The sequence below is a fragment of the Anomaloglossus baeobatrachus genome, chromosome 12 (assembly GCF_048569485.1).
Source record: "Anomaloglossus baeobatrachus isolate aAnoBae1 chromosome 12, aAnoBae1.hap1, whole genome shotgun sequence".
Classification (NCBI taxonomy): domain Eukaryota; kingdom Metazoa; phylum Chordata; class Amphibia; order Anura; family Aromobatidae; genus Anomaloglossus; species Anomaloglossus baeobatrachus.
In genome coordinates this window covers 102,018,610-102,037,239 of record NC_134364.1, presented here as the reverse complement: position 1 = coordinate 102,037,239, position 18,630 = coordinate 102,018,610, and the positions used below count along the sequence as shown (strand labels likewise).

At 51.6% G+C, this 18,630-nt stretch overlaps 1 protein-coding gene across 1 annotated transcript; it reads right to left on the bottom strand.

Annotated features, from left to right (window-relative positions):
- Positions 1-3,378: 3,378 nt before the first annotated feature.
- TARS2 (threonyl-tRNA synthetase 2, mitochondrial) lies at positions 3,379-18,113 on the bottom strand. Its single transcript, XM_075329939.1, has 17 exons — positions 18,007-18,113; positions 15,526-15,630; positions 14,127-14,317; positions 13,928-14,051; positions 13,029-13,150; positions 12,721-12,838; positions 10,836-10,897; positions 10,464-10,542; positions 10,226-10,372; positions 9,646-10,074; positions 9,391-9,528; positions 9,238-9,315; positions 8,162-8,262; positions 7,872-7,976; positions 7,584-7,656; positions 7,141-7,255; positions 3,379-3,757 (listed from the first exon to the last, which is right to left on the bottom strand). Exons 1-17 carry the CDS (start codon positions 18,070-18,072, stop codon positions 3,609-3,611), a joined length of 2,202 nt encoding a protein of 733 aa, XP_075186054.1. The 5' UTR covers positions 18,073-18,113; the 3' UTR covers positions 3,379-3,608.
- Between the last annotated feature and the right edge of the window lie 517 nt (positions 18,114-18,630).

Here is an 18,630-nt window from a genome sequence, read left to right as displayed (position 1 = left end):
ACTAGAATTCCTTCAGAAGGGATTGGAGTTGGGGTTATCTACTAGCACCCTAAAAGTGCATGTCTCAGCCTTGGGGGCCCTATATAACCACATCCTAGCAGAAGATAGGTGGATTAGCAGATTCATTAGATCTTACACTAGAGCTGCCCCTATCCCATCTCTTCGTATGCCTCCATGGGACTTAAATTTGGTTCTTGATGCGCTCCTGAACCCCCCCATTTGAGCCTCTATCAGATATTCCACTTAAGACACTGTCCTTAAAAGTAGTACTTCTTATTGCCTTAGGCGGGCTTTGCACATTACGACATCGCAAGCCGATGCTGCGATGCCGAGCGCGATAGTCCCCGCCCCCGTCGCAGCAGCGATATCTTGTGATAGCTGCCGTAGCGAAAATTATCGCTACGCCAGCTTCACATGCACTCACCTGCCCTGCGACCGTCGCTCTGGCCGGCGACCCGCCTCCTTCCTAAGGGGGCGGGTCGTGCGGCGTCATAGCGACGTCACACGGCAGGCGGCCAATAGCGGCGGAGGGGCGGAGATGAGCAGGATTTAAACATCCCGGCGGCAGGTAAGGTTATGCTCCTCGCTTCTGCGGCTTCATACACAGCGATATGTGCTGCCGCAGGAACGAGGAACAACATCGTACCTGTCGCTGCACCGGCATTATGGAAATGACGGAGAATACACCGATGATACGATAACGACGCTTTTGCGCTCGTTAATCGTATCATCTAGGATTTACACACTACGATGTCGAAAGTGACGCCGGATGTGCGTCACTTTCGATTTGACCCCACCGACATCGCACGTGTGATGTTGCAACGTGCAAAGCCGCCCTTAACGTCAGCTAGATGAGTAGGTGACCTACAGGCACTTTCCATTACCCAGCCATATACCCAGATTTTTTCAGATGGTGTTACGTACAGACCCCTCCTACCTTCCTAAACTGGTAAAACCGTTCCACAGGTCCCAAGAAATCATATTGTCGTCCTTTTGTGATCCATTTCAAATGATAAAGAAGCTAGACTCCATAGATTGGAAGTTAGCTGTGCCCTTATGATTTACTTGGCTAGGACTAGGAAATGGCGGAAGAGTCAGGCTCTGTTTATTGCCTTTCAGGGAGCATCCCGGGGCTGTAAGGTATCCAAAAGCACTTTGGCTAGGTGGATTCGGGATGCATCTCTCTGGCCTATTCTTCTAAAGGTGTTCCAGTCCCTCTCCAGATTAAGACCCATTCCACCAGATCAGTTTCCACTTCTTGAGCAGAGAGGGCAGAGGTTTCTATTGAACAAGTCTGTCGGGCCGCCACTTCATCTACCTTCTTCCGTCACTATAGGCTTGACTTGTCTTCCATGGCTGACCGTTCTTTTGGTAGACGGGTGTTACAGGGGGTGGTCCCTCCCTAAGGTGACTGATCTCTTTAATTACTTACCGGTAATGGGATTTTCAGGAGTCCATGACAGCACCTTTAGTTCCCCCCCTATTCACTGGTTATGGGCACCTTTCGGGGAGAATTAGTTAATGGTGGTTTTTCTTTGGTGGTGGCATGATTAACCAATTGGTTTTGTTGATCGTCTCTGGCTCTGTAAACCTAGTAATACGGAGGAGAGGTGCTGCCCCTTTTATTTTAGTGGGTTTCCTGTCCTGAAGTGGGAGGAACCTCTCTCTCTCATGTGGTGCTGTCATGGGCTCCTGAAAATCCCATTACCGGTCAGTAATTAAGATTTTTCCCTTTTTCTTCTGTACCGCTATCTCCTCTCTTCTTCTTGGAGTACAGCGCTTTATTATCTTGATCATCGGACTCATTTTCTATTTGATTAAGGACAGAATTGTAGACTTTTTGATGATCACTTGTGTGTGACCGCTGATGTCACTAGGCTCTGTACCCTCCATGTATATAATAACCCTCACATTATGTTATTCTCCTACATGTATATAAACCCCACTGGATAAAATACTCCCCTACCCCAATGTCCCTACCTAGTCCTAATACCTCCTGTATACACTATCCCTCTAAGTTATATTACTATATACCAGTGATGGCGAACCTATGGCACGCGTGCCACCAGGGGCATGCAGAGCCCATTCTGCTGGCACGCGCGCTGTGTCCTCATCCTGCCGCTTTGATCAGTTGGTGCAGTCGCGCCGGCAGATCAAAGCTGTGTTGGAGCGGAGGAGACATTTCTCCTCGCTCTGACACTCCTCCTCCCCCAGGCTGCAGGTGTGTTGCCTAGGAGACGGAGGAGCGTCAGCGGCGTAGAGGTCTTCTGGCCGCGTGGGAACTGAGGACTCAGCGGCACGCAGCGGGGGAGCGTGTGCTGGGAGGTGAGTTGTATGTTGTGTTTTGGGTTTTTTTTATAACTCGTGTGCGGCTGTGCCAAGGTGGTGATAGGGGGGGGGCCAGTGCCAGCTCCAGCATGGGGTGGGGGAGAACGCACATTCCAGCATGGGGTGGGGGAGGGGGAACACACATGCCAGCATGGGGTGGGGGAGAAAAACACATGCCAGTATGGGGTGGGGAGAACACATGCAAGCATGGGGTGGAGGGAGAACGCACATGCCAGCATGGGGGGGGGAGAACACATATGCCAGCATGGGGGGGGGGGGGGAGAACACACATGCCAGCATAGGGGGGGGGGAGAACACATATGCCAGCATTGGGGGGGGGGGAAGGGAACACACATGCCAGCATGGGGGAGGTGAGAACACACATGCCAGCATGGGGGGGGGGGGGGGATGGGACACAAATGCCAGCATGGGGGGGGGGACACAAATGCCAGCATGGGGGGGGGAGAACACACATGACCACATGGGGGGGGGGGGAGAACACACATGCCAGCATGGGGGGGGGGGGGGAGAACACACATGCCAGCATTGGGGGGGAGAGAGAACACGCATGCCGGGGGGAGAACACAACTGCCAGCATTAAGGGGGGGGGGGTAACATACATGCGGATGGGGAACAATGCATGCCAGGATGGAGGAAACATCACAAAATTGGCATGATTATGACTTTACCATACATCCTATGCTTACTGGCTTCACACATGAAACTTTCCTAGTTTCCTACTCAATGTCTATATATAGCTATATATACATATATATATATATACACATATACATACACATATATATATATACATATATATATATATATATATATATATATATATATATAAAATATGTACAATATCTATCTCTATATATCTATAGTAAAACTCTGGATTTTCATCCAAATTTTCTATTTATTTTTCTCATGCAGGGTTCCTCTTCAATAGCATTCTGCCAGAACTATAGGTGCTGGAACTTGCGTTCCCATTCCCATACGTTTGGCTGCTTCAAATTTGACCAAAGGCGTAAACCACAAAGACACCGAGAATGTTCATTATATCCTTTATTCTGTATAAAACACATTCAGATGTAACAGAAGACCCTCCATGAAGGACAGGTCTGCCATGACCGGCACAACTTCATCTTGGAGTGCAAATGACCGACTTCTTCCGCTAGCTCATCGATGTCAGGGAGGCCAGCGCTCTTGAGGCCGGCAGCCGCTGCCAGGGAGGTCTAGATTACTTATGACGACGGCTGATGGTGCAGCTTCCCAGTGAATCAGAAGATCTCCTCTGCGTTCTTGACACGAGAGTCCCGCAGCTCGGCCATCCTGACGATCAGGTCCTCCACGCTGCGTTCTCCATGTTGTTTACCGTCCCTTGTCCGAACGTTGACGCTATTGTTCTGCTTCTCCTTTTCACCGACCACTACAAAAAGGAAGGATAAAACCGTTACCAAATTAAATTCCATGGTCTGAGCCCTGCCAATTCCTCCATAGACTTAGAAATGTCAGTGAGTTCCTCAGGTTATTCCTCCTGGCAATGTAAGAGGAAAACACACACAAAAGGAATAGAACAAAAGCTGAGAAAAATAATTAAAAAAAATTGCTTTAAAATGCTCATTTATAGAAACAGCGCAACTGTTGGTCATGGGGCGGCATCTGTCAGTGTGCAAGTAGCACAGCCCCCCCCCCCCCCCCCATCTCTGCTTGCTGTATAGTTATACATCCAACACCAGAATAGTTGTGGTAAAGCTTCCTGGCTGAAGAGGTGGCTGTCAGCGAGCGCAGGCTTCCTTCCTCACTGACTGCTGAGATCTGACGCAAACAGATAAACATGAAGAGGTCCTCCCTGGAAAGTCATTAACACGGACTATAGAAGTTATAGAGGACTCCAGTATGAATAGCTTCAATTCCTACCTATTGTCAAGATTTCTGTTTGCAGCCAACGAGCGGCAGCACACCCGCCCCCCAGTCCACCAGCACACCCGCCCCCCAGCACACCCGCCCCCCAGTCCACCAGCACACCCGCCCCCCAGTCCACCAGCACACCCGCCCCCCAGTCCACCAGCACACCCGCCCCCCAGTCCACCAGCACACCCGCCCCCAGTCCACCAGCACACCCGCCCCCCAGTCCACCAGCACACCCGCCCCCCAGTCCACCAGCACACCCGCCCCCCAGTCCACCAGCACACCCGCCCCCCAGCACACCCGCCCCCCAGCACACCCGCCCCCCAGTCCACCAGCACACCCGCCCCCAGTCCACCAGCACACCCGCCCCCCAGTCCACCAGCACACCGTCCCCCAGTCCACCAGCACACCCGCCCCCAGTCCACCAGCACACCCGCCCCCAGTCCACCAGCACACCCGCCCCCAGTCCACCAGCACACCCGCCCCCAGTCCACCAGCACACCCGCCCCCAGTCCACCAGCACACCCGCCCCCAGTCCACCAGCACACCCGACCCCCAGTCCACCAGCACACCCGACCCCCAGTCCACCAGCACACCCGCCCCCAGTCCACCAGCACACCCGCCCCCAGTCCACCAGCACACCCTCCCCCAGTCCACCAGCACACCCTCCCCCAGTCCACCAGCACACCCGCCCCCAGTCCACCAGCACACCCGACCCCCAGTCCACCAGCACACCCGCCCCCAGTCCACCAGCACACCCGCCCCCAGTCCACCAGCACACCCTCCCCCAGTCCACCAGCACACCCTCCCCCAGTCCACCAGCACACCCGCCCCCAGTCCACCAGCACACCCTCCCCCAGTCCACCAGCACACCCGCCCCCCAGTCCACCAGCACACCCGCCCCCCAGTCCACCAGCACACCCGCCCCCCAGTCCACCAGCACACCCGTCCCCAGTCCACCAGCACACCCGCCCCCAGTCCACCAGCACACCCGCCCCCAGTCCACCAGCACACCCGCCCCCAGTCCACCAGCATACCCGCCCCCAGTCCACCAGCACACCCGTCCCCAGCGGCAGCACATCTGCCCCCAGTCCACCAGCACACCCGCCCCCCCAGTCCACCAGCACACCCGCCCCCAAGTCCACCAGCACACCCGCCCCCCCAGTCCACCAGCACACCCGCCCCCAAGTCCACCAGCACACCCGCCCCCAAGTCCACCAGCACACCCGCCCCCAAGTCCACCAGCACACCCGCCCCCAGTCCACCAGCACACCCGCCCCCCAGTCCACCAGCACACCCGCCCCCAGTCCACCAGCACACCCGCCCCCAGTCCACCAGCACACCCGTCCCCAGCGGCAGCACATCTGCCCCCAGTCCACCAGCACACCCGCCCCCCCAGTCCACCAGCACACCCGCCCCCAAGTCCACCAGCACACCCGCCCCCAAGTCCACCAGCACACTCGCCCCCAAGTCCACCAGCACACCCGCCCCCAGTCCACCAGCACACCCGCCCCCCAGTCCACCAGCACACCCGCCCCCCAGTCCACCAGCACACCCGCCCCCAGTCCACCAGCACACCCGTCCCCAGCGGCAGCACATCTGCCCCCAGTCCACCAGCACACCCGCCCCCCAGTCCACCAGCACACCCGCCCCCCAGTCCACCAGCACACCCGCCCCCCAGTCCACCAGCACACCCGTCCCCAGCGGCAGCACATCTGCCCCCAGTCCACCAGCACACCCGCCCCCAGTCCACCAGCACACCCGCCCCCAGTCCACCAGCACACCCGCCCCCAGTCCACCAGCACACCCGCCCCCAGTCCACCAGCACACCCGCCCCCAGTCCACCAGCACACCCGCCCCCAGTCCACCAGCACACCCGACCCCCAGTCCACCAGCACACCCGACCCCCAGTCCACCAGCACACCCGCCCCCAGTCCACCAGCACACCCGCCCCCAGTCCACCAGCACACCCTCCCCCAGTCCACCAGCACACCCGCCCCCCAGTCCACCAGCACACCCGCCCCCCAGTCCACCAGCACACCCGCCCCCCCAGTCCACCAGCACACCCGTCCCCAGTCCACCAGCACACCCGCCCCCAGTCCACCAGCACACCCGCCCCCAGTCCACCAGCACACCCGCCCCCAGTCCACCAGCATACCCGCCCCCAGTCCACCAGCACACCCGTCCCCAGCGGCAGCACATCTGCCCCCAGTCCACCAGCACACCCGCCCCCCCAGTCCACCAGCACACCCGCCCCCAAGTCCACCAGCACACCCGCCCCCAAGTCCACCAGCACACCCGCCCCCAAGTCCACCAGCACACCCGCCCCCAGTCCACCAGCACACCCGCCCCCCAGTCCACCAGCACACCCGCCCCCAGTCCACCAGCACACCCGCCCCCAGTCCACCAGCACACCCGTCCCCAGCGGCAGCACATCTGCCCCCAGTCCACCAGCACACCCGCCCCCCAGTCCACCAGCACACCCGCCCCCCAGTCCACCAGCACACCCGCCCCCCAGTCCACCAGCACACCCGTCCCCAGCGGCAGCACATCTGCCCCCAGTCCACCAGCACACCCACCCCCCCAGTCCGCCAGCGGCAGCACACCCGCCCCCCATCAACAATACACCCGCCCCCCGTCCGTCAGCAGCAGCACACCCGCCCCCCAGCGGCAGCAACCCCGCCCCCAGCCGGCCAGCGGCAGCACCCCTATTTACAACCTGACCTTGAACATTGATCTCTATGTCTGGACAGGTTTTTAAACACTAAGTAAACGTGGAATATTTCCACTCACTGACAGCAAGCAGAGATCTGAACGGTGAAACACGTAACTGTTGATCGTTTCATGGAAATAAGCTGAAAATATTAAGAGTGACCTAAGCACCACCTGCCCGTCTCATACCCAGAATGAAGTTGTACTGTGCCAGCTGTGCTTTGCGAATTTTTTTGTTGAAGGTGGTTCCTTGATCTGTATCGATGTCCGCCATAAATCCCTGGTCGTGGATCCTCCTAGACACCTGTAAGAGATCAGCAATAGCCAATAAATCACTATGGACAGCACTGAAGATCAGAGACCTCGGATTTCATAGTCTTATGGCACAGTCCTTGCGGGAATTATTAGGGTCAAACACTTCGATACCAATAGCGACTGATCAGCCGTGTGGAGGCTCCGCAGGGGCGGGAACTAATGGAGATACAACAGCTCCATGCACTGTGCAGTGGCCGTTCTTAGGTACTGCAGCTCATCTCCCATTTACTTCAATGGAAACTTACTTCCAATTCAATCTGTATCAGCATAGTATTGTATATCACAAGAGTTGGGGGACGGGATAAAACATGGCGTACCTTTTGGGCATAATCGGCAGACCGGTCTCCTGTAGGTATAACCATGACCTGGAATGGAGACAACCAGAACGGCCTGGACAGGAGAAGAGACAGACATCAGATAAACATGACCGCCTCCTCGCTTGGCATGGAGAGGATGAGAACTTCCCTCCGGAATGTGAAGACTATTGCGAAGTGTTAAATTGAGCACAACCTCATCTTATCAGTGATGCCACAGTCCTCATATGAAGAGTATCAGCCACCCGCCAGCCGGGGAGGATGTCACACAGACCATAGGGTGACACTTACCACTTCCCTGCGTAATGCTCAGCCAGGACCGCCATCATCCTCTCCACAGAGCCCAGCACCGCCCGATGGATCATCACCGGCCGCTCCGTCCTGCCATCCTCTTTACTGTGACACAAAAAACCCCCAAAACATGCGAAAAGTCAATGGAAATGCTCCAAATAATGTAATACCGCCAACCCTCATGTTGTCCTAGTACTATGCATTAGAGAGGAGGTGGGGGCATATACACTCGGTATCGCCCTCCAGTCTACAACACCCAACTTTCTCTCTTCTTCGGTAAAAGCACTTACCCCACATAGCTGAGGTTGAAGCGGATGGGCAACTGGAAGTCCAGCTGGATTGTGGCGCACTGATGGGAGCGCCCCACGGCGTCTTTAATCTGGATATCAATCTGGAGGAGGAAACAAGATCCAGTTAGAGGTCACTTGAAACCTAGAAATTAGGAGAGCGTTATAGATTAGAGCGGCTTTACCTTCCTAAAAAAATAGGTTCCCCTTCCAACCCCTCAATAAAGGGGCACCGGAGTGCTTCATAGATAGATAGTGAATACCATTTTCTGATTTGATGCCATAACTGATGGATATAGATTATTGTAGTTTTGCCTCCCTGGAAATGTTCCCCCCCATCCAAACTCTCATAAAAGGGCATCAGAGTGATTCATGGATTGGTAGTGCGTACCCAGAATGTACCCAACCCAAAGAATATCCAATAGTAGTAAGTGATAACTTGCCACAAGACATCCGCGCAGACAAAGATGTCAGCGCTCCTCCAGCCCCCTCCTGGGTCAGCGCTCCTCCAGCCCCCTCCTGGGTCAGCGCTCCTCCAGCCCCCTCCTGGGTCAGCGCTCCTCCAGCAACCTCCTGGGTCAGCACTCCTCCAGCAACCTCCTGGGTCAGCGCTCCTCCAGCCCCCTCCTGGGTCAGCGCTCCTCCAGCCCCCTCCTGGGTCAGCGCTCCTCCAGCAACCTCCTGGGTCAGCGCTCCTCCAGCAACCTCCTGGGTCAGCGCTCCTCCAGAAACCTCCTGGGTCAGCGCTCCTCCAGCCCCCTCCTGGGTCAGCGCTCCTCCAGCCCCCTCCTGGGTCAGCGCTCCTCCAGCCCCCTCCTGGGTAAGCACTCCTCCAGCCCCCTCCTGGGTAAGCACTCCTCCAGCCCCCTCCTGGGTCAGCGCTCCTCCAGCCCCCTCCTGGGTCAGCGCTACTCCAACCCCCTCCTAGGTCAGGGCTCCTCCCAACCCCCTCCTAGGTCAGGGCTCCTCCCAACTCCCTCCTAGGTCAGGGCTCCTCCCAACCCCCTCCTAGGTCAGGGCTCCTCCCAACCCCCTCTTAGGTCAGCGCTCCTCCCAACCCCTACTGGGCCAGCATTTACCTTGGGACCATAAAACGCTCCATCTCCTTGATTCAGCTCCCATGGAAGACCAAAACCATTCAGACTTTTCTCTAGCTCCTAAAAAAAAACCAAGGACATCAGTAATTCGAGCATGATCCACCTGAACTTCACCGAGGAGAGACCATCGCCTACCTGCTCGGCTGCCCGCCAGACATCCGGCTCGCCCATGAACTGTTCCGGGCGCGTGGAGAGGAAGAGCTTAAATGAGAAGCCAAACACTGTGTACACAGCCCGGAGGAAGTCCAGGCATCCGCTGATCTCGCCCTCCAGCTACAAGGTTAATAGCACAGGGGTCAGTGTTAAGGAGTCCGGCATTAAAGGGGTCTTCTGCTTTCACCTCCATGTACATCAAGCAGAAATCCAAAAAGTACATCCAAACTCGCTCACCTGATCCATAGAACAAAATATATGGGCATCGTCTTGCTGGAAGCGCCGGACACGGGTGAGACCCGACAGCGCCCCCGACAGCTCATTTCTGTGCAGAACCCCAAAATCAGCCAGTCTGACGGGAAGCTCCCTCCAGGACCGAGGACGATGGTCGAACATCAGGCAGTGCCCGGGACAATTCATCGGCTTCAGCGAGAAGGTCTCATTCTCCACAGGGAAGGAGAACATGTGCTTCCCGTAGTGCTCCCAGTGCCCGGACTGCGTCCACAGCTTGTTATTGTACATGTTGGGGGTGATCACTTCCGTAAAGCCCCGTTTTCTATATTCGCCCTTGATGAAGTCGATAAGGACGTTGTAGACGTGAGCTCCTTTGGGAAGAAAGAAGCAGCTTCCAGGACTCAATTCGTGGAAGAAGAATAATTCCTGGTCCTAAGAAAGAAGATAATGCAGATCAGAGGCGAGAGAATCTGCAGCTGCATCTCCCTCCTCCCCATCAGTCATAAATATATGAAGCACAGCTGCCAGCTGTGTTATACAGAGGACACCTGAGCGAGAGATCTGCACGTCTAGTTATACGTACCCTCCCTATGTTTCGGTGGTCCCGCTTGGTGGCCTCCTCTTGCACGTTCTCCCATTCTTTTAACTGTTTAGAATCTGGAAACGAAATCCCGTAAACTCTCTGCAATTTCTCCTGCGAGGAGTCTCCTTTCCAGTAGGCTGTCGAGTTCTGCAAAATCCAACCCCCCCGAAAGATTCAGAATACCCGTGTTAGGAAAAGGAGGCGCATTTATTGTAATAAGACCAGTAAGTGACGTCACCTTATGTAGTCTGATGGCTTTAATTTGCCCCGTATGTCGCACGTGGGGTCCCTGACAGAGGTCCACCAGAGAGCCGCACCTAAAGAGGAGAGGGAAGACACGTCAGTCCTGTCCTAGGCTATAAAGACGCAGAAGGCGGACACCTACATACCCACCGGTGGAGAAACGTAAGGGGCCGCACGTCAATCATTGAATTCAGGCTGGAATGTAATGTCCGGCCCCATAGCCATCACCCCTTACACAGTTATACGCCAAATAACCGGTCTCCAGGAGCCATATTCAGAAACAGAGCGCACACTGCCCAGGAGGACAACAATCAGGACGCCAATGTGCGACAGGACCCGGTGTACAGAACTCCAGGGGGCGCCTTACCTGTACACACTGCTCGTGCCCTCCACCTTGTCTTCAATGATTTGGGTCTTGAATTTGTTATACTGACAAAAAACAGGAACATTATAAGATGGGAACATAAAGAGGAAAATTCAGTGCTACATTACCAATCCTGAGTTGCCTCCTGTATTATACTCCAGAGCTGCACTCACTATTCTGCTGGTGCAGTCACTGTGTACATACATTACCAATCCTGAGTTACCTCATGTATTATACTCCAGAGCTGCACTCACTATTCTGCTGGTGCAGTCCCTGTGTACATACATTACCAATCCTGAGTTGCCTCCTGTATTATACTCCAGAGCTGCACTCACTATTCTGCTGGTGGAGTCACTGTGTACATACATTACATTACTGATCCTGAGTTACCTCCTGTATTATACTCCAGAGCTGCACTCACTATTCTGCTGGTGCAGTCACTGTGTACATACATTACATTACTGATCCTGAGTTACCTCCTGTATTATACTCCAGAGCTGCACTCACTATTCTGCTGGTGCAGTCACTGTGTACATACATTACATTACTGATCCTGAGTTACCTCCTGTATTATACTCCAGAGCTGCACTCACTATTCTGCTGGGGCAGTCACTGTGTACATACATTACATTACTAATCCTGAGTTGCCTCCTGTATTGTACTCCAGAGCTGCACTCACTATTCTGCTGGTGCAGTCACTGTGTACATACATTACATTACTGATCCTGAGTTACCTCCTGCATTATACTCCAGAGCTGCACTCACTATTCTGCTGGGGCAGTCACTGTGTACATACATTACATTACTAATCCTGAGTTGCCTCCTGTATTGTACTCCAGAGCTGCACTCACTATTCTGCTGGTGCAATCACTGTGTACATACATTACTGATCCTGAGTTACCTCCTGTATTGTACTCCAGAGCTGCACTCACTATACTGCTGGTGCAGTCACTGTGTACATACATAACTGATCCTGAGTTACCTCCTGTATTATACTCCAGAGCTGCACTCACTATTCTGCTGGTGCAGTCACTGTGTACATACATTACATTACTGATCCTGAGTTACCTCCTGTATTGTACTCCAGAGCTGCACTCACTATACTGCTGGTGCAGTCACTGTGTACATACATTACTGATCCTGAGTTGCCTCCTGTTTTATACTCCAGAGCTGCACTCACTATTCTGCTGGTGCAGTCGCTGTGTACATACATTACATTACCAATCCTGAGTTGCCTCCTGTATTATACTCCAGAGCTGCACTCACTATTCTGCTGGTGCAGTCGCTGTGTACATACATTACATTACTGATCCTGAGTTACATCCTGTATTATACCCCAGAGCTGCACTCACTATTCTGCTGGTGCAGTCACTGTGTACATACATTACTGATCCTGAGAGTTACCTCCTGTATTATACTCCAGAGCTGCACTCACTATTCTGCTGGTGCAGTCACTGTGTGCATACATTACATTACTGATCCTGAGTCACCTCCTGTATTATACTCCAGAGCTGCACTCACTATTCTGCTGGTGCAGTCACTGTGTACATACATTACATTACTGATCCTGAGTTACCTCCTGTATTATACTCCAGAGCTGCACTCACTATTCTGCTGGTGCAGTTACTGTATACATACATTACATTACTGATCCTGAGTTACCTCCTGTATTATACTCCAGAGCTGCACTCACTATTCTGCTGGTCCAGTCACTGTGTACATACATTACATTACTGATCCTGAGTTACCTCCTGTATTATACTCCAGAGCTGCACTCACTATTCTGCTGGTGCAGTCACTGTATATATACATTACATTAGTTTGCCTGTATTATACTCCGGAGCTGCGCTCTCAATACTGAATACACAACAATCAGGGACATGCACACCTTAAACAGCTCCAGCAGCTCGCCCCGTGTGGCTTCCACTCTCTGGAAGGGAGCCTTCTGCCTGAGGATATCTTTACACACCATTTCCAGGGCAGGAAGGTCACTGCCCTGCACGGAGCTAGAAGAGCAGAGAAAGGTGCGGGGTGAGGCGCTGTGTAGAGGACTCCCCTCCAGATTAATGATGGGGTCCCTACAGCACAAGACCCCAGAAAAGTCTAAGGGATTGAGCAATGTCAGCAGAGGGGCCCCTGTACGACCATCAGGGCCTGTGGCAGTCAGTGTTGGCACAATCTGATCCTATAAGTTACCCGTTCTCCAGGTGGACGTCGTAGAAGAATCCATTCTCTACACTGGGTCCATGACACAGCAGCCCCCCATAGATCCGCTCCAGGGCGGCCCCCAGGACGTGAGCACTCGAGTGCCAGAATATCTGTACAAGAACAAACGTCCAAAATTACAGGATGTGATTTCCATTCACTGACAGCAAGAAGAAAGCGCAAATTGGAGAGTTGGATCACTTTCCATTTTCTTACAGACTGTGAACATATATTTATTGTTTTGCTTCTCGGCTCCATGGGGCTGTGCTGTAATTGGATCAGAGGTGGCGATATTCCTGTGGTTGTCCGTATATATTTAACGTGTTATTTCGACCGTGGGAAATGTATATTATTGGATAGAGCTTGTAAAAGCAAGCACTTTTGCAATTTACTACTTGTTAAAATTTTGAACCGTTCTGGAGATATTAACATTTTTCTTTTGTTTACAGCTCGTTGCCATGGAGACCGACCACCGCTGCTAGACATTAGAACATGTGCAGTGCTTACAATTTCCTTTCTACTGAGCATGCAAGCATTGTTTTGAAGTTTGCCAAGATTGTTTGAGTGCGCTCTTCCCTCCTAATCCTGGCCAGCTTCAGCGCAGTGCTTACAAGCCAGACAGCAGCGGTGGTCGGTTTCCTAGGCAACAAGTTAACAAAAGAAAAGATGTTAATATCTCAAGAACGACTACAAATTTTAATAAGCAGTAAATTGCAAAAGTGCTTGTTTTTCCAAGCCCTATCCGAATATACCCATATATGAAAATGGAGAATAACCCTTTAATTCTAAGTATACTGCTGCTTGTAAGACGAATGCGAGTCGTAAGTCTGAGAACACAACGCTGACACCTGCTGGTGAATGACAATATTCAATATCTGCCGTATACTCACATCTGGCCCTTCGGGGGACTCAAAAGTGAGGAAGTCAATCTCACAATCATCTTCCAGGGGCCTGCCCAGATCAAACACGGCACCGTTCACTCGGGCGGCGAGAATATTGTGTGCGGAGCCGGAGCTGGCGGGAGAATGGCACCATTACTATAGTGTGAGGAGTGAACCGTGGAGCGGTAATACCTACAGGCCCGCTCACCTGCCCTGTAGGGCTACGTCATAAGGAGTGCTTCTCCAGGACTCGCCACTCACCACCGTCCCACCTGGTAAACATATCCTGATCGGACGGGACTCTGTTAGTGCCCGGTCGGCAAGTTTGGCCTCATAACGCTCCCTCAGGGACTCGAAGAACTGAAGCCGATGGTGGACGAACTCCGGCAGCACTGCAGACTAAAAAAGTAAAAAACAGTGATGTGAGGGGCCATATGGAAGTAATGGAGGGGCGGCGTCCAACAAGCACAACTATTGGGAGGCAGGCAGAGGCGGTTTTTCACACAGTTTCTGTCTACAGGCAGGCCGAGGCGGTTTTCACATAGTTTCTGTCTACAGGCAGGCAGAGGCGGTTTTCACACAGTTTCTGTCTACAGGCAGGCAGAGGTGGTTTTCACATAGTTTCTGTCTGCAGGCAGGGGCGGTTTTCACATAGTTTCTGTCTGCAGGCAGGCCGAGGCGGTTTTCACATAGTTTCTGTCTGCAGGCAGGCAGAGGTGGTTTTACTCCCACTTCCGTCTGCAGGCAGGCAGGGACAGTTTTCCCACCACTTACACCTGCAGGCAGCGATTGTTTCCCTTCACTTTTGTCTACAGGCAGGCAGAGATGGATTTCCTACCACTTCTGTCTGGAGGAAGGCAGAGATTGTTTTCTCCCCACTTCCACCTGTAGGCACAGATTGTTTATTACCCTATGTCTGCAGGAGAGCAGGCACTGTTTTCCCCCCCAACTGCCATCTGCAGGTAGGCAGAGACTGTTTTCCCACCACTTCTGCCTGCAGGCAGAGACGGTTTTACCTACCCCCCCCCCTAATTTCTATTTCTAGGTAGACAGGTACTCTGTTCTCCACACTTCCATCTTCATGCATGCAGGGCGCGGTCCCTCCCCCCACCCCCCTGAGGCAGGCAGAGACCGTTTCCTCCTCCCAAAGTCAGTCTGCAGGCAGGCAGAAATGGCTTTCCCACCACTTCTGTGTGCAGGCAGAGACTATATTTCCCTGGATGCAGAAAGGGATTTCCCTCTGCTCCTGTCTGGAAGGCAGGGATGGTTTTCGCACTACTTCTGCCTGCAGGCAGGGCGTGGTCCCCCTCCAATTCCATCTGCAGGAAGCGGGGATATTTCCCCCTCCCGACTTCCATATACAGGAAAATGTAAATATTACTTGTGGTCTCTGATCTGGTGACTGACCATGGACCACCCGGCGAAAGGGCATAAACGGGGGCAGTCATGTACTATTTACACTTTCAGACGGGCGCTTGAAAGGATGAACCTCAGTGATAACATCACAAGGTGATAAAACAACAACATGCTCCGAGGCCGAGGCTGGCTGTGTAACACCATCAAGGACTGAACACCCCCTACATAACCGCTGCAGACAATCACATTACCTTCGTGCTCCCGTGCCCGGCCTGTGCCTCCGCCCGACCTGTCGCATCCGTACAGTGCAGCTTCCATGTTTGTCTTTTATCTCCTGGAGATACTTCAAGATAATGCTAAGAAACAAGAAAAAAATAAGTTAAATATCTAAATATATTCACAGAATTACCAGATCACTAACGAGGTGCCCCATAACGAAGGAGTATGTATGTGACCACCCACAGTCCTGTGTATACACGCGTCCATGCGGACAGTATATAGAGGACATGTGATCAATGAGCGCCAAAACTAGAAGGATCCCACCCGTAGGGACACCACGGAGTATAACAATTTGTCATGGGTATATGGAGCCGAGCCTGCATTACACCTGGTGGGTGTGAGAGATTATCAGCCAGAACCTGCCCAAACCAGCAGCAACAGGAGCCAGCTCTGATCACTGCAGCTTAAAGGGAACCTGTCATCAGAAATTTCGCCCAAAACCTAAAAGCTTCCCCCTCTGCAGCTCCTGGGCTGCATTCTAGGAAGGTCCCTGTTATTATTGTGCCCCATGTGAGACCAAAATAAAGCCTTTATAAAGTTCTACCTTTTTGTATGCAGCTTCTGTAAATGTGACACGGGGGCGGGCTCTCTGCCGTCCGTTATTCTGCCTCCTGGTCCTGTATTCCGCCCCCCCATCGCTCCTTTCCATATGTGATGCACCGCCCACTGCTCCAGCCATCCCCGCGCATGCCCAGTGCCAGTCTCACAGGACTGAGCAGTGTGACCGCTGGTGACGTGTGCGCAGGCAAGTGATTATGGACGGGACTGTGACTGTTATCAGCAAGTACCCGCCCATAATCTCTTGAGCGCGCAAACCTCTCCAGCGGTCACACTGAGCTCAGTGTAGATGCTAGACTGTATGGGCTGCTTCCAGGTATGACGTCCCTTTGTCACGTGATAGTATTTTGAACACGCCCCTATCACGTGACAAAGGGACGTCATCCCTGGAAGCAGCCCATACAGTCTAGCATCTACACTGAGCTCAGTGTGAATGCTGGAGAGGTTTGCGCGCTCACGAGATTATGGGCGGGTACTTGCTGATAACAGTCACAGTCCCGCCCATAATCAGTTGCCTGCGCACACGTCACCAGCGGTCACACTGCTCAGTCCTGTGAGACTGGCACTGGGCATGCGCGGGGATGGCTGGAGCAGTGGGCGGTGCATCAGATATGGAAAGGAGCGATGGGGGGCGGCATACAGGACCAGGGGGCAAAATAACGGACGGCAGAGAGCCCGCCCCCGTGACAGATTTACAGAAGCTGCATACAAAAAGGTAGAACTTTATAAAGGCTTTATTTTGGTCTCACATGGGGCACAATAATAACAGGGACCTTCCTAGAATGCAGCCCAGGAGCTGCAGAGGGGGAAGCTTTTAGCTTTTGGGCGAAATTTCTGCTGACAGGTTCCCTTTAACAATTTAAATGCTGGAAATTAGGTGGAGAGAACATGGGGGGTCATCTATTGGTCCCCCAAGGATGGCAGGGTGCCTATAATAGACCCTTGTAGTCAACTTCAGGCTGGGCTTCATATATTAATGACTGGTTATAGCTTCAATATTGACTTTTGGGATGACAACATCCAACAGAGGGCACTAGAGGTCCTGTTCTCTTCTTTGCTAAAAAAGCTACCGTATTTGCATGCTATATACTGTAGCGGTGAACCCTTGTCTGGTACCATGGGAGTCACATTGCCCCCATGCAATTGGTCAAACTTGTGCGGTCTTCTTCATGGTACAAGACATGAGTTAAGAATGGAAATATAAACTACAAGTGATCAAACAAGTCCCCAAGGAGAGTGAGATGATAATAATAATAATAATAATAATAATAATAATAATAATAATAATAAAAAATAATAATAAATAAATAATAAAAATAATAATACAAAAAAATAATAATATATTATGTAAAAATACAAATAAAAAAAGGAATAAAAACTCTAATAAAAACAAAACACTGAAATAATATACTAAAACTAAATATAAAATAAATTATATACTAAAAAAGTAATAGTATTAAAAAATAAGTTAAAAAAATATACTAAAAATAAAATAAAGAGATAATAAGAATACTAAATAATACAAATAAAAAAAATATGGTAGATAATACAAATACATACAAAAAAATATATGTAAAAAAATTAATAATATATTTAATCACCTAACTTAAAAATGTAATAAATAAAATGTAAGTAACATGATTTAACCCATGATGGGAAATGCTAAAATTAAATATTTTTCTACTTATTGAATCTTCTATAAGGAAACGAGGCACAAAAAATAAACAGATCATTAAATAAAAAAATAAAAAAGTTATCATCTGCACCAGTATATATGATACAATATAATATACATATGTGACGTCACTACATCCCATGACAAACACTAGCTGCAGCTTGTACACCAGCACACACAGGGTTAAGCACAGTTCCCGACCCCGGACAGTTGCACAGACCCTGCAGAGCCGAGTGCACGGTGCAGACAGCGGCCCCCTCCTCCCCAGCACACACAGCAGCCTCATGTCCTCGGCTCACACATGGGGGCCGCCATTACTCTCCTCCCTCCACCAGAGGAAGGTCATGTGACCAAGGCTGCATCACATGGCCACACACCCTCCTCCTGGCAGCAGCAGACTACGGTACTCTGCTTCCACCTGGTGGCCAGCTGTGTGAATGACACCCAGCAGATCAAAATGGGAGAATTGCTCAAATAACAATCCCTTTGTCATTATTAGAAAAGCTGCTGAGTATCTCAACCTCTATTTAGTAGCACAAAATAAATAAAAAAAAAAAAAAAAATGTATAAAAGTAGAAATCCCCCAAACAAACTTGATATCTATACCTTTTAATTAGTCAAATTACACAATTAGCCAAAAATGTCCATGGATTTTTTTTCCCATTTTTCCTAAAAATAAAAAAATAAAATTATATATATTTATTATCCCCCCCACTCTTCTTCCGAAAGTCTGCAAACATTTTATGTATCCCACAATTATGCCAGTTGAAGAAAAAAAATATAAAAATAAATTATTATTATTATATTATTAAAAAAAAAAAGAATTTGGGGTCTCAGAAAATGA

Bases quoted from the DNA above. Each gene is read 5' to 3' on its own strand.
- TARS2 (XM_075329939.1), bottom strand. From the start codon at position 18,072: ATGAGGCTGCTGTGTGTGCTGGGGAGGAGGGGGCCGCTGTCTGCACCG. The intron at 14,318-15,525 runs GTAATGTGATTG...TTACTTTTTTAG, and splicing joins CCGGGCACGGGAGCACGAAG to TCTGCAGTGCTGCCGGAGTT. The intron at 10,373-10,463 runs GTGACGTCACTT...TGGATTTTGCAG, and splicing joins AAGCCATCAGACTACATAAG to AACTCGACAGCCTACTGGAA.